Source organism: Mesitornis unicolor, unplaced genomic scaffold (genome assembly GCF_000695765.1).
Source record: "Mesitornis unicolor isolate BGI_N332 unplaced genomic scaffold, ASM69576v1 scaffold17009, whole genome shotgun sequence".
Classification (NCBI taxonomy): domain Eukaryota; kingdom Metazoa; phylum Chordata; class Aves; order Mesitornithiformes; family Mesitornithidae; genus Mesitornis; species Mesitornis unicolor.
The window spans coordinates 19,195-34,213 of record NW_010206707.1 but is presented as its reverse complement, the minus strand read 5'-3'; the positions used below and the strand labels follow the sequence as shown (position 1 = coordinate 34,213).

General features: G+C 42.1%; 1 protein-coding gene across 1 annotated transcript; it reads left to right on the top strand.

Annotated features, from left to right (window-relative positions):
* Positions 1-426: 426 nt before the first annotated feature.
* IL20RB (interleukin 20 receptor beta) lies at positions 427-15,019 on the top strand. Its single transcript, XM_010191874.1, has 7 exons — positions 427-484; positions 4,852-4,978; positions 5,766-5,956; positions 10,338-10,462; positions 13,693-13,843; positions 14,164-14,309; positions 14,894-15,019. The coding sequence occupies exons 1-7, from the start codon at positions 427-429 to the stop codon at positions 15,017-15,019; spliced, it is 924 nt and encodes a 307-aa protein (XP_010190176.1).

Sequence of the window (15,019 nt, the reverse complement as noted above, 5' to 3'; positions counted from 1 at the left end):
TTTCCTGGTGTGTGGAAGCACCAGGATTTATCTAGTTTGGAGGCTGAGCAGAAAAATGAGTGTTTAAAGCTATATAAACTACATGGAAATGTCCAATGAATCCTGTTTTCTCCTTATAATGTCTTTGTTTAATATTTGTAATTCCCAAGTGAAACAGGATTATGTCATCTAGTTGAGCAGCTGCACAAACCTGTAAAGAAATGCTGGCATCAGTTTCCCTGGGCACTCCCTGTAACTACACCCTTACAAACAATGTACATATATCTTTGGCATTGACGCAGAGAAGCAGTGTTTGTGATATTCCCCTGGAGTCTTCACTTTGCTCGCATCATGGCTGGCTCAGATAGGGCTCCCTGTCTAGGAAGGGAAACTTCTGAGCTGCGCAACAGGGTGTGAACATGGGAAAAAGCGACAAGCATGAGCAAAATGTCACTACTGCTCATCTGTTTCTTCCTCTGTGCTCTGGTTGCACCAAATCTCACAGGTAAATGACTAAAATATCTTAATTTGACTTATGTTAGAAGACAAAGGGGTTGTGAGAAATGAAGGCTTTTGTCCTTTTGTTAAATATATCTCTACAAAACTTAAGCCAAATAGTATGAGGTCAAATAATCTTGAATTTTAATTCTAAATGTCTAAAATTAATACTAGAATAAGCAAATGAAAAAGACAAGCCATAAAATCTATGTTCTGCAAGTCAGTTCTGAAATCTAAAGGGCAGTTTCAGCTTGAAGGTAGTTAACTTACTAACACTGCTGTATTGTAAGTTGACTCTGCTCTTTTGCTGTTCTGTGAGAAGATGAGCTTTCAAGTTCTTTTTTATTGCTGATCTCTTCGAGCACAGGGGATGCCCTGCCTGTAGAGTACATGCAGGGTCAGAGAGGAAGGCCATGAGGTGTTAATTAATAGCTCAAAACAGTTCAGTGAGGGTCTCCTTTACCCTGGGGGAAGGTTGTGCAATTTGTAATCTGCTTCTGCAAGTAAATGCTAGGCTCCAAACACATCTCCTAGAAGGAGTTTGGCCTCAGATCTCCTGACTACACTTCAGTGTTTTTGCTATAGTCAGTCCTCTAGAAATCAAATGTGCCTTGCTGGCGTGCTCAGATTTTGCTCGATTCTTTCTTTCTAAATGTGCCATCTTAGCTCCTGCATTCACGCTGTGTCTTGTTCCATTGTGTTCTCTTCCTCCGAAAAAAAAAAAGTATAGCTTCCTTTATCAGCAAAACACTTTGGATCATTATTTATAGTTCTTAGTTGCTAGGTATGAAAACCACTGACTCAGCATCAAGTTGCACATGCTCTGAAAGTTTATTCTGTACAATAGGGATGATTATGGCAAATGTTTTTTAAAAGATGGCGAAGTTGGGCAACTATTCTAAGGCATTTTAAACTGAAAAATAAGACAGACAAATGTACTGGACTTGATCATGAAAACTTTCTTTTAATTGTAGATTCTTTAACACAAAAGGAGAAAAACATTAAACAAGCTATCACTGTTCTAAACGGAAATCCATTCTTTGTGGAATAAATGAAATGGAATATACAGCTAATAGGGTATATACGGCTAATAGAGTAGGAGGCAAAAATGCTACTTACAGAGAAAATCTGGACATGTTTTTTCTTTGGCATGATATGTTAGGGTAAGAGACAGTACCCAAGCTTGATAGACTGTAGTTTGGCTTTTCCTGTAAGGCTATTTACATAGTGCTTGTGAATCGAAAATCAAATGGAAGTGGTATGCAGCCCTGGGCTAATAGCCTTCTGGGTCTTGCCTTCTCTCTCTGTCCAGTTGCCTCCTGCATTTTATATGACTGTTATTGCTTTTCTCTCCAAAATGCATAGACCAGAGTTAATGGATTATTTTAGTACTGAAACAACATACTTCACTGTTCATGCTTGGTGCTTACTCTGTTTACATAACCTAGAATTGTTTAACGTGTATTTGCTTATAATTGTTTTATTGGCTGTTGCAACAGATGGATTGGAGAAACCACGAATATAATTTGTTTGGATATGACACAGGATCTGTTATGTCTAGATCAACAGTAATTTGGACGAGCATGAACCTGTCTTCCAAACGATAGCTTGCAGCATGGCTCAGGGCCCCAGACAGAAAGCAAGGAAGTGCATCATTGCTTTTATTGCTCAGAGACCCCATTTAATTTGTGTACTGTACAAAAATATCTCAATTTTTAGCTTTACAGCTTTTTGATTCAGTCCTGAGGGCTGTCCACGGTGTGTTTTCAGTAGAGCATGGCTATGCAGTTCCAAACATCTCTGTACATGCAGTCAAGTGAGACATACTAAAGCTGGATCATTGACTTGACTTTAGTGTGTTCTTTATGTAATTGTTCAACCTTACAAGCACAAAATCTTATAATTTTTACACATAACAGCTACATACACACACATTTATATATCTGTACTTATGCCCATACAGATGTCTGTTTGATTATTCTTTGATTATGAAAGGTAAAGAATATATTTCGGGAGAGAAGGCATTCATGTGAGCTGTATGTCCATAACACTATACCCGACCACCACTGTCTTACTTGCAGTGCTGGAGACTTAGTTTTCTGACATTAAAGAGCAAACACTACGGCACTGAATGAACAGCTGCTGTGTGCTGTGGCTCTACCACAGAAGGTATGTGACCCTGTAAAAATCAGCAGATATGCTTTGTAGATAACACACATGAGTATTAAGTTTATATATATCTTACTTTTCTTGGAGAAGGGCTCTTATGAGTAGCAGAAACTGTGCTCATCCTGAATCTGTTAATACCAAAGAGAAAATTAAATCATTGAACTTTTTTTATAGAGGCACATCCACTGTTACTAAGCCCAGAGATTTTCCCTAATGAAAGGAAGAAAGAAACCTTAGTGTCTGTATACAAACTTCTGTGGTTCAGCTGCAGTGAAGTCATAGGTCTCACTGTGCCAGTAGAAGAGTCACTGGTTTTGCCAGCAAACCAAGAAAACAGTGTACTAAGCTAAGCATACCTAGGAAATGAAGACTGGTCTCAACCAGAGGCAAAATAATATTTGGGACATTAAAAGGTAGAGAGTCAAATTCAGAACCATCTTCTTTTGTAATTGGTTTCTAGACAATTTAAAAAGATAGAGTTTAGTACTGTTGCATACAAAAATACATATCCAACGAGACTTGAAGTCAAGGACTTAAAAAGTTAGGAAACACTGCAGTGAAGTTCACCCCTGTTCAGACCCAGAACATCATTGTGTGCATGAGTCATACAGAAAAACTAGTGTCTGATCATGTAACTGAAGTCTGTTATGTGATTCACACACTTAGGTATGCCAACTCCCAAAATTAACATGGGAACCAAGAGTACAAGGAAAAGTAGTAGCACACAATATAAATGTTGAGAATCATGGAGAACACAAGAGATCAAATGGGTGGTTAAGTTGCAGAGTGCATGTCAATAAAGACTTTTTTTTTTTTTAATTTAAATAAAAGACAAAATGAGCCTTGACAGTAGTATGAACTCCCAACCGGCCAGAAGTTATGGAACTGCTGATATGGCGGTGACTCTGGCTATCTATTAAAAAAATAAATATATAAAGAAATAAAGAAATATCTGACTTAGTTTAAAGAATGGCTGAGCATTGTGTCAACAGATCCATAAAACATGTGCCAAAGAATCATGAAAAAGTTGACATCGAGGTTCTCCATATCAATAGTGATTGTTGTAAAGATACGAATACAGTGAATATTCTAAGGGCAGAAAGAAGACCGATGTTGTTCCAATGCTTTAAAAGAATAATTATGAAAACATTGCTCACGGACTTGTCAACCTGGCTTTGATCCTGGGTAGAACAACTTACATTAACTGTTTAGCTTTGTAAATATATCTTGAAAGAATACACCTTCTTTTAATGACAGTTAAAGATTAATGGAAGATTGACCTTGTTAAGTGAAATAGATGTCATTAAAAATAATTAGGAAATAATCTCAAGGCAGCATAGGTGCATTGGGATAGAACAGTTACCTTGTTTCTGGGATTGTTGAAATGACCACTGCTACACTGGGTTGGTTAAAAATGCTTCATCCATTTTTCTCTTTCAGTGGTTCCCTGAGAACCATTCCCTGCTGAGAGAGAACATAATTTTCTTGGGGCTGGAAAGTAGTAGAACAGAGATAAGTCTGTTCCCAGAGTGCAGGATGTGCCCATGGGAAATCTGGTCCAAACACTGCTAAGGATTTTACATTAAGATGTCATAGGATAAAATTAACTACACTGTAGGTACCATCCCATACTTATGCTTTGATGTTCTCAGACCAATGTAATAATTTCATTTATAGTCCATTGAATAAGTTTTTTCTATTAAGAGGTACTTTGATCACAGCCTGCGAGCACTTTCATTATTAGAATCCTGCAGCATGAAAAAAACTGTACCTGAGCTAGGATCTCCTACAGTGTCCAATCCACTCAAACCTGGAAAGAAATAGCAGATTTCGAACCATGACATCCATGGGAACAGTCTATAGAGTGCAATAGAGTGTCTGTTACTTGACTTCATTAAATCGAATTGGATGACTTTATGAAAGCTTGACCTTTTCTCACTGTTTTACTGATGCAATGAAAAACTCTGAAATAATGAAAACGCATATTTTGCCTTTCTGTAAGCAGTACCAGCCTAACTGCTGTATCATTTGCTCTTCAGTTGTCATTTCTTCTCTGCAAAATTTTCAAACACTGATGTGACAGTAGTGAAATGGAGAGTGTGTGTTTCTGATGTAAAGTTTTGCATTACTTTCTAAGCTTTTCTTTCTAGTACGTTCATATGCCTTTTTACTTTTTTCTCTTTTTTCTTTTGCTGGGAATTTTAGGTGAAGATGCTTTGTTGCCAGTACCTCAGAATATCTCTATTATTTCTACCAACATGAAACACTTCTTAACTTGGAGTCCTGTGATCGTCCAGGGAGAAACTGTGAGATACTCTGCTGAGTTTCAGGGGTAACTTCCATTTGGTTTTGGGTTTGGTTTTGGTGTTGGTTTTGGTTTTGTATTTGGATTTGGTTTTGGTTTTGGTTTTGGTTTTTTCTTCTCTGCTCTTTGAACAGTGTTTACTTAGACTTAAAATCCTGCACTGTTTGCATGTTTTGAGCACTATACAGTTCACAGACATAAGCGAAGTTTGATACTCCAACACTGTTGATCACAAGTAAAGGAAAAAAAATAATTTTGCTCCAATTCTGAGACTGCTTCATTTAATAGATACCTGAGTAATCCAAAGTATGCACTAAGCCCACATATAAAAACTGCCTCTGTTCAAAGAATTCAAAAGTTAGCAAGAATAGCAGCAGGTTTTTTAGAAGAGAAAATCAAAAACATTTGGTATTTATTCAGTATTATTTTTTTAAATATTGAACACACATTACAGGAGGTTTCTGATACATCTTGAGCTATGACTTGTATCACAATATGGCTTTGGAATTCTGGTTTACCAGAGATTATCAAGTCAAGTGAGTGGGCAGGATTTGATGCATAGGCACTGTGTTGGCTACCCCCACCTCCTACAATATTGTGCTTCATTTGGCTCATGAACAAACAAGCTCTTTGAGATTTTCTCTAGATAAGATCTAAAACACACCCATACTGGTTTCATACCCTGCTGGTATTCCAGCCCAATGTATCCCAGTACTGGTTTTACCTGAGAAGAACTAGCAAGCAGCATTATCCACTATCGAAGATATGTCTCCTATCAGACTGTTGCCTGTCTGCTTTCTTTTGATCTCCTCAGGGAGTATGAACGAGAGTATGTCAATGAGAGCTGGATTCCCATCTGTGAATGTTCGCGCATCACAGACACAGTGTGTAATATCACAGAGGATATCTCAGCCACTGTGGCCTATAACCTGCGTGTAAGTGCAAATGTTGGTGCTCGAAGATCAGGGTGGGGCACCCTGAAAGGTTTCTTCAATCGCATCACAAGTAAGTCCTGCTATTGCGTAAGCCATAGCAGTCTTCTTAATTTCTGAGTTTGATGTTGAGGGATTGCTCATGTGCATGTTTGTGTTCTTTGCATGTCACACAAAGCCCATAAACGCACAGAGCATATCCTGCTTCTCAGCAACTTTCATGCTGGGTTGGAATGTTTCACTTAGCATGTTCTTGGACACAAGTTCCTCTTGAGGCAGGGCAGAATTTACCAAGGTTTGAATTTCAAGGGCTTCAAAGATAGGTAAGACCCCAGGCATTTCTTTTGGCAGATTGGCCACTCTTGCCTCTAATATCAAAAAGTTCTGATCTATCAGGGTTGCTGTCAATCCTCCATCTAATCTATGTCATCTAGTCACTTCTGTGGATCTAGAACCTGATCTTATAGAAGCACTTACTCTAGAAAACAGCCATGTCATCCTCTGTCTGCCTCATGTTGTCCTGGAAATCCCACTCCCTTCCAGACGTGATTCCCTTCTCCCATGTTGTCAGATATTCGCAGTAACCTCAGAAGAGAAAATAAAAATGGAAACCATAGAATTGCTGCATCTTAGCAGCACAGGATGTTTTCTGCATATCCTTCCAACTCCTTCAAAGCTTAAGGCCCAGCTCAACCCAAGTACTATGTTGCAGCCTAAAGTCGGTATACTATTTCCAGCATTCCTCTGGAATCATTACCTCTGTTCTCTAGCATGTAGACAACTGCTTTCAGCAATAAAAACTGTAGTGAAAGACCTATGTGGATGTGACTATTGGAGTGCAACTCTCAGCCTGAGATAGGCAGCAGTCATCAGTTTTAGCCAGCAAAGAAATTGCCTGTCTGGGACCAGATTGACTGCATCTTAAACCTTTATCAGTCATTGGAAGTCAAAGCAACACCTTCAGAAGTGCCACCTAAGTTGATGAGTGTGTCTTTTGGTGTGGAAGTGTTTTCTATAGATAGTTCTTTAGATGAAAAATCCTTCCCTTTTCCAGCAACTATCATGGCACAGAGTTGAGCCACAGACCACACTGTCAGGCAGAGAGAGAGGAAGGATATTCTTTAACTTGGCCCTCTTCATGAGGAAAAGCAGCAACTTTTTCATAGTACAGTGATCTATTTGACAGCTTGGTCCTGTATCTTAGAGACCATAATGCAATCCTCTGGCTAAGCTGTTGAAAGTTCAGAGGATATGGCTTGCAATGGGCTGTAATGTGAAGATGCACATATGGACAAATGCTTAAAGGAGAAAGAAAAGTCACTGCAAATTCTTGTTCTCAAGCATTTTTACTGCTCACTCTCCTTTGTCTCTGCTTTCACATCTCTTAGAAAATGTGGCATTGAACCGAAATGGAACTAAGGAATTCAAAGCACAGCCCATAAGTTCTGTATGTGATTCATAGACAGTCAGGGCATCAGCACAGCCCACAGTACTTCTAAAAACTCTCCAGTGTCAAAACCTCAGGTGTAGATACACACAAAGTATAGTAACACATGGAAAACACATAAAGTGTGATAACACATTGGAAACACAGAGATTAATATAAATGCTCCTGTTTTGTTAACAGTCGCATTTTGCAACATCCATTTGTTAATACATTAGTCCAATATTTGTTTTTAACCTCCAAATAATGTTATCACTTTTTTTTAATTTTGAGACATTGTATTAAGCAGATTATTGGCTTTTAATTTATAAAAGTATAAAGTAGTTTTTCCAGGCCTCCTATTTACATAAGTAAACATAAGGAAAAACTTCTTCTCAGTGAGGATGACAGAGCATGGCCCAGGCTGCCCAGAGAGGTTGTGGAGTCTCCTTCTCTGCAGACATTCAAAACCCCCCTGGACGCATTCCTGTGTGACCTGGTCTGGTGATCCTGCTCTGGCAGGAGGGTTGGATTAGATGATCTTTCGAGGTCCCTTCCAACTCCTAACATTCTGTGATCCTGTGATTTGTGGCACATTAATCTGGAACGTACTTAGATTTTATGTTTTCATTTTGCTCAGTATTAATGGCAATGCACAGGATGTAGGAGCAAATTCTATTAGGAACATCTTTTCTGTATGTTCCTATACATTGCTTTCCTTCCTTTCTTGAAAGTAAGGAGGTTGAAACCAGTTTCAGCAACAACAAAGTGGTAAAGAATGACATAGATAAGTAGTTCAAATATGATCTCTGTACTGTCTTGATTCCCAGTTCACAAACTTACAGTGTGTAGTTTCATCTATGCTTGATTGGTTCTGATTGTTTCACTACTGCTCCTCACAGCAGAATCTGAGACCAAACTGAGCTTTGATTATCAAAGCAAGCATGAGGCAAATCACCTGCAGATTTACTTGCATAAATTTACAAAAACTTACATCACAGCAGATCATCAGCCCGAGTCTATCTAAAACCATGCAGGTACTGAAAAAAAATCAGAATTCATATGAACCACTAGAGTTATCCTGAGACTCATGTTTTTTCCTTCACCTTTGAATAACTGCCAAAATTCCCATGAAGAAGCAGTGGTTTCACAGCTCCTGTTCTGTATGTTAGTGCTAAGCTAATGCCTGGGACCAGCAACACAGAATGGTAGGAGTTGGAAGGGACCTCTGGAGATCACCTAGTCCTACTCCTGCCTGCCAAAGCAGGTTCACCTACAGCAGATTGTGCAGGATTGTGTCCAGGCAGATCTTTAATATCTCCAGAGAAAGAGACTCCACAGTCTCTCTGAGCAGCTTATTCTAGTGTTCTGTCATCCTCAAAATGGGGAAGGTTTTCCTTATGTTCTGCTTGAACTTCACATGTTCCAGTTTGTGCCTGCTGCCTCTTGTTGTGTCACTGGGCACCACTGAAAGGAGTCTGGACTCATCCTTTTGACACTCACCCTTTAATATTTATAAGCATTTGTAAAATTCCCTCTGTTTCCTCCAGGCTAAGCAGACTCAGCTCTCCCAGCCTTTCCTCATAAAATAGATGCTCCAATCCCCTCATCATCTTCACAGCCCTCCACTGGACTCTCTCCAGTAGTTCCTTGTGTTTCTTGAACTGGGAAGCTCAGAACTGGACACACTACTCTGGGCCTCACTAGGGCAGAGTAGGGGAGAAAGATAAACTCCCTTGACTTGCTGACCACACTCTTCTTAATGCACCACAGGATGCCATTGGCCTTCTTGGCTACAAGGGCATATTACTGGCTCATGGTTAACTTGTCATCCACCAGAACTCACAGGTCCTTCTCTGCAGAGCTGCTTTTTAGCAGGTCTCCCCCTAACCTGTACTGGTGCATGAGATTATTCCTCTCTAGGTGGAAGACCATACACTTGCCTTTGAATTTTTGTTTGGTTTCTTTCCATGCAGTGCTCCAGCCTGTCCAGGTCTTGCTGAATGGCAGCATAGCCTTCTGGTGTATCAGCCACTCCTTCCAGTTTTCTATTATCAGCAAACTTGCTGTGAGGGCTCAGCCCCTTCATCCAGGTCATTGATGAATATGTTGAACAAGACTGGACCCAGTACTGACCCATGCAGAACATGACTACCTACAGCTGTTCTGGTGCCTCAACTTCTGGTTGCCCAACTGGTTCTGCTGCTGTTGATCACTTGGGACCCTCAGGCCAGACACTTCCTACACTGGAGACAATTAATAACCGTTCAAGTTCTGTGCAGCTCAGCTACTGCCAAACTCCTGTTCTCAATGCCAGTCATGGTGGTACTCCTGCTTGAAGTCTGCTGCTCTACCTAGACATACTTGGAGGTAGAGAGAAGTTTCTAACCCACTGAAGCAACTAGCTATTATTCCAGATTAATGTTACTGTGCTCATAGAATCATAGACTCATAGAATGGTTCAGGTTGGAAGGGACCTTAAATATCATCCAGTCCAACTGCCCTGCCATGGGCAGGGACACCTCCCACTAGACCAAGGTTGCCCAAAGCCCCATCTAGCCTGGCCTTGAACACTTCCAGGGAGGGGGCATCCACCACTTCCCTGGGCAACATGTGCCAGTGTCTCACCACCCTCACAGTAAAGAATTTCTGCCTAATATCCAGTCTAAATCTACCCTCTTCCAGTTTAAAACCATTCCCCCTCATTCTATCGCTACCTGCCCTTGTAAAGAGTCCCTCCCCAGCTTTCCTGTAGGACCCCTTCAGGAACTGGAAGCCTGCAATAACGTCCCCCCAGAGCCTTCTCTTCTCCAGGTTGAACAGCCCCAACTCTCTCAGTCAGTCCTCATAGAGGAGGTGCTCCAGCCCTCTGATCATCTTCATGGCCCTCGTCTGGACCCCCTCCAACAGTGGGTGGAACGGCAGCTCAGGGTCATGATGGCAGCTTCTCTTCCTCTCCTAGCTAGGAAAGGGAAGACAGTTTCTAAGGATAACCTCTGATGTGATAACAGCTCTCTCTCTGTGTTGGCAGCTTCCCTGACCCCACCTCTGATGAATGTCATAGCAGATGGTTATCATTTACTAGTGGAGCTGGAAGACATGGGGCCCGCCTTTCAGTTCTGTGTTCTCTATTGGAAGAAGGGCCAGGAGAGTAGGGTGAGTTTTACCCTCAGGTTTCGAGCAATAACAGAGAGCCCACATACTTAAGAGTGAAAGCATACAGGCATTTCCCAAGGACTGTTTGCCAGTCCAAACTCCTGCTGTGAGGCTGGAGGACCTGCCTGGAGTTGGTGTGTGCCATATTCCTCTGCATATACAGGTGGGTTGCTCTTAACCCCCATGGAGAGGTTGTCTGTTCTTTCTGTATTTCTCTGAGAAGAGGAATCCACCCAGGGATCTCAGCTGCTGAAAGAAACCGGAAGTCAGGAACTGAAAGTGTTTATGCTGACTTTCTTTGCTGAACACTATTTGGTTTACTCAGACCAAGATTGACGTGTCACACTGAGGTGCGGACAAAGTTTTCTCAGGAGATTTTTGTAAAACAGCTTGCCTGTGATAGTGACCTCTAACTTGCTTAGCTAAAGACATTTTATGTTCCATTCAGATCCTTCTGTTTTCACTAGACATCAATTTATTTTTCCCCTGGGAACTTCATGCTTCCATAGCACCTAAGAACATGAAAGTGTGAAAGCAGCCATATAAAGTCAGACCATGAGACCATCAAACTCAGCATCTTCTTTCTACCAGTGGGCAATGGTGGTGACCAAGGAAGATAATAAGGGACAACCTGTGTGTAATTACAGGTAGATTATTTTCTTAGATTTCAGGGAGACAGCTCCAGGAAATTCTTGAGCTGGAAACAGTATCATTACTAGCCCTCGATGTATTTTTGTTCCACTAGTTTATCTGTTCTCATTTTCAAGCTGTGTAAACTTAGCATGTACAACTTTCTGCAGTCAGGAGTTCTACAGCTTAACTGTTGTGCAGTCCCAATCTTGGTTTAGGGAGGAGAGGAGAGGAGAGAGAGAACAGTTATTCACTTTCGTTACTACTCTAATAGTTTTGTACAGTGTGTCTCTTTCCAGGCCAAGGCCTCCCAGATTACTTAGTAGTTCCCTATGGAAGCCCTTCCAACTATTTTTGCCTTTACCGAGGTGGGCAGGGAGTAAACCCGCGCAGTTCAAGGTGCAGGAACTCTATGGGTTAGCACCATAGAACAAAACAAGTCTTCACACACTTTTGCCAGCACTTGCTAACATGTGTGACCATCACAGAGCTGACTGTTCCATGAAACCTGAACCCCAAGTTCCTGTTTATGATGGAGGATGCTGAACTTAAGGTCTAGTCACTGACTGTTAAAATAAAGGAGGAAATTTCTCATGAACATTATTTCACATTTATCTGTGTTGAGTTTCACTTGTCATTTTATTGCGAGATCGTCCTGCAGTTCTTCACAGTTGACTTTTAAAGTCATCTTTATTATTCTGAAGTTATTTTTTTAGTTTCATTAGCATATCAGCTTTCATTTTTCTTCCTGATCATCTGTAGTAATATGGTGGTGAGCACAGTTCCACATGAGTCTCCACCATGACCTCCTTCCATTCTGAGAAAGGATTAACAATTTAACCATATGAATGTCTGCCTTGCAGCAGGAGCCCAGCTGCTCGCTATGAGCAGGTAAGCCAAGAGCCAAGCATGATCCCAGTGCAAACAGTGCCCTCTGCAATGAAGCATAGACTGGATCAGGGTCTGACCACAGTGGACAGAACCAGGTACTGGTGACAGGGTCCATAAGCAGCCCCAGACAAGGCAAGCAATAAACCAGGCCCAGGGTCTCTACAGAGACCCCAGCCAGGAGCAAAAAGGAGACAGGACCAGAGACAAGGCTGGAGGACAAGTCTGTAGTGTATTAAACAAGAGTTCATCCAGAAGACAAGCTACATACCATGTAGGTCAAAGGTCCATCCTGGACACAGGTCTGGAGACAGGCAGACGTACAGCATAGCTCAGACTTGGGCCAAAGGTCCTGGGCTGAGCTTAAATGGGGCTCCTGGGCCGTGGAAAGGAGGAAGAAGATGAGAGGGGCAGGCAGGGCTGATCAGGGTCATTGCAGCCTGGTTACTGCATTCAGAGCTACGATGCCTTTTAATGCCATGGCTGTTAACTTAATAAGTTTTTGAAATAGATCCTCTTTACCACCTCTTGGCAATCCAAGTCAATGAGATCAACCTTGTCTGTGAGCTTTCTGACACCTTAGAAAGAATCATATAGGTTTGTATTTGATTGTGTTTTATGAATGAAATATTAATCTTCTTCAATGTATGATCTTAATTACTGAAACTTTAATTGCAAACTTCAGAATAGTTTCTACCAACTGCACTGTCACAGGCATCAGGTTTGCTGCTCAGCACGTCCAGTTCTCTGCTGGGACTCTTAATTTTTTTAAATAATTGTCATTTTTGACACATCTGATTTGAAGGGTTTTTTCCAAGAGGTTACACACCCCATGTAATCATTGATCTGATTTTGTCCTTGAAATCTTTTCAAACTGATGGTCCTCAAGATGACATTTTTGTGGAGAAGGATTTTTTGATGTAGAGAAGGACTTGTCCCTGCCAAGCGAGCCCTACTGGCTTGTTGGAGGTGTCCGTACATGTGTGATTCTGGAGGTTGATCAGGACTGCTGCAAGTGCAGGCTTTGCATCTGCAACACAAGAAGAATTAGGAGCAACTAGCTAAATGTCACCTGTCCTGTCATGACTGGGGAAACTGGGAATAGAAACTTCATTTTGCTAGCAGTAAATGGAGACCTATTTATTGCAAAAAAAAAAATGTACTGGTGTTCCTATGCTGTTTAAGAGTTGCTGAAGTGTGTTACAGTTGCCCACACCAAATTCACTTGCTTCTTACTAGCCGGGTCCATCCCCTCTCTGTGTTCCAGAGTCATGACCTGGCTCTCACTCACCTGACACAGCATGGTTCTGACACTCCTATCATATCATGCTAGCACAGGCATGATTTTGACATCCCAGCTAAAACTCAGATCAGTCAAGACCTTACTCAGTCATCAAGCCGTTACACCAGGGGAGTAGGTCATGGTCTAGTGTTGTGGTCCAACATCATCATTATGCCTCTTTGGCTCCCAGCTCTTTCTTCCCATCCTTTCTATCCTTCCAGACATGTGTGGTCTCATTCTGCATTCCACTCTGCTGCTGTTCTCCCTCTCTTCTCTTACTCACACAATCCTCTCTGACACCTCCCGCTCCTGTTATTTTCCTTCCTTTTCTCCCAGTAAAGTCTGGGCTGGTATCAGGTTAGGACTTCTGTCCTCAATTAGGTCCTTACCTTATGTTCTGATGCTCTCTCTCTCTCCTGGGCCTATGCAGATGCAACAGAAGGTGGTGAAAGAGATCAATTCCGTGATTCACCTGGACACCATGGAGGCAGGATCTGATTATTGTGTAAAAGCTCAGACACATGTCGAGGCGATCAACAGAAGCAGCAGCTTCAGCCAGACGCAGTGCGTGAGGGCACAAGGTAGCAGCCAGCCTTCCTTCCTACTCCCCTCATGTAGTCATGCCCAAGAAGGATAGCCCACAGCTCTTCTTTCTGTTTCCACCCAATATCTCCTCTCTTGCTTGCAAATGTGTTGCCTATTTGTTCACTGGGGGAGGTAAAAAAAAAAAAAAGGAAGATTCAGGAGTGCAGCTGCCTATACTGGCACTGGTATCCTTCCCTGGAGTGTGCCAGCAAAGGATCTCACCAGGGTGGGCGGTAAGAGCAGCCACAGAGGTTGTAGGGTGACTGCATTGAGTGATTTGTCCTCTGAAAGATTTTGCTGTGTCTTTTATTTCTAGGTGGCAGATCTGTGTGGCTAGTTACTGTCCTCATCTCCTCTGCTGGCTTTGTTGTGACTGCTTTGACCCTGCCTTTCCTTACCTGGAAAACAAGGAAAATCTTTCAGCATTTCTGCTGCCCTGTTGCTGTCCTGCCAGAAACACTGGTAATGTTTTTTACTGTGCTTTATTGGGTTTTAGGGTGCTGGGTATTCACAGGAGCAAGTGGCAGGAAGAAAAAGCCTCGCTCATTCCAGTGTGATGAGCTGAGCTGCAGGGGTCAAGCAGCCCATGTGAGTTGACTCCACGGCTGTCGCTGCCTTTGGCTTAGAGCCCTGAACAGGGATGATGCTCCTGATGCTTGTGGGGAAGCAGCTTGGGAGGCATGGACTGACCCTGCCTAACCAGCTGCTCCATGAAGAAAACAGCTGTGTCATTGGCAACTCTGCTCTATGTCCCCTGGTACCGGCTCTGAGCTTCTCAACAACTCAGTGAGGACAAACCAACCATCAAAAGCAGCCTCTTTTCTCGCTCACTCAGGAGGTGTATGCTTAAGACAGTAGCTTAAATATGCTGTCAAGTTCAAGTGAGAATGCAGGCAGCAACTTTTGTGCATGTGGGTTCCTGAGCACAAGGTCTCTAGGCCGTTGCGGCAGGAAGGATTAAAGGAATGGTTTGTGGGGAAAAGTAGAAGAGAGAGAGACTAGCTCATCAGCCTGAGGATGTCTGAGTGAATGCATTTGTTTTGCAGAAAGTGTCAGAGCCCCCCACCCAGCTGATACTGTGTGGCAGTGAAGAAGCTGAGCAATGTGATCTGATCGTGCGTGTGATACCCTCAGAAGAAGTTCTCAGGCTATGGATTCAAGAAACACTTTAG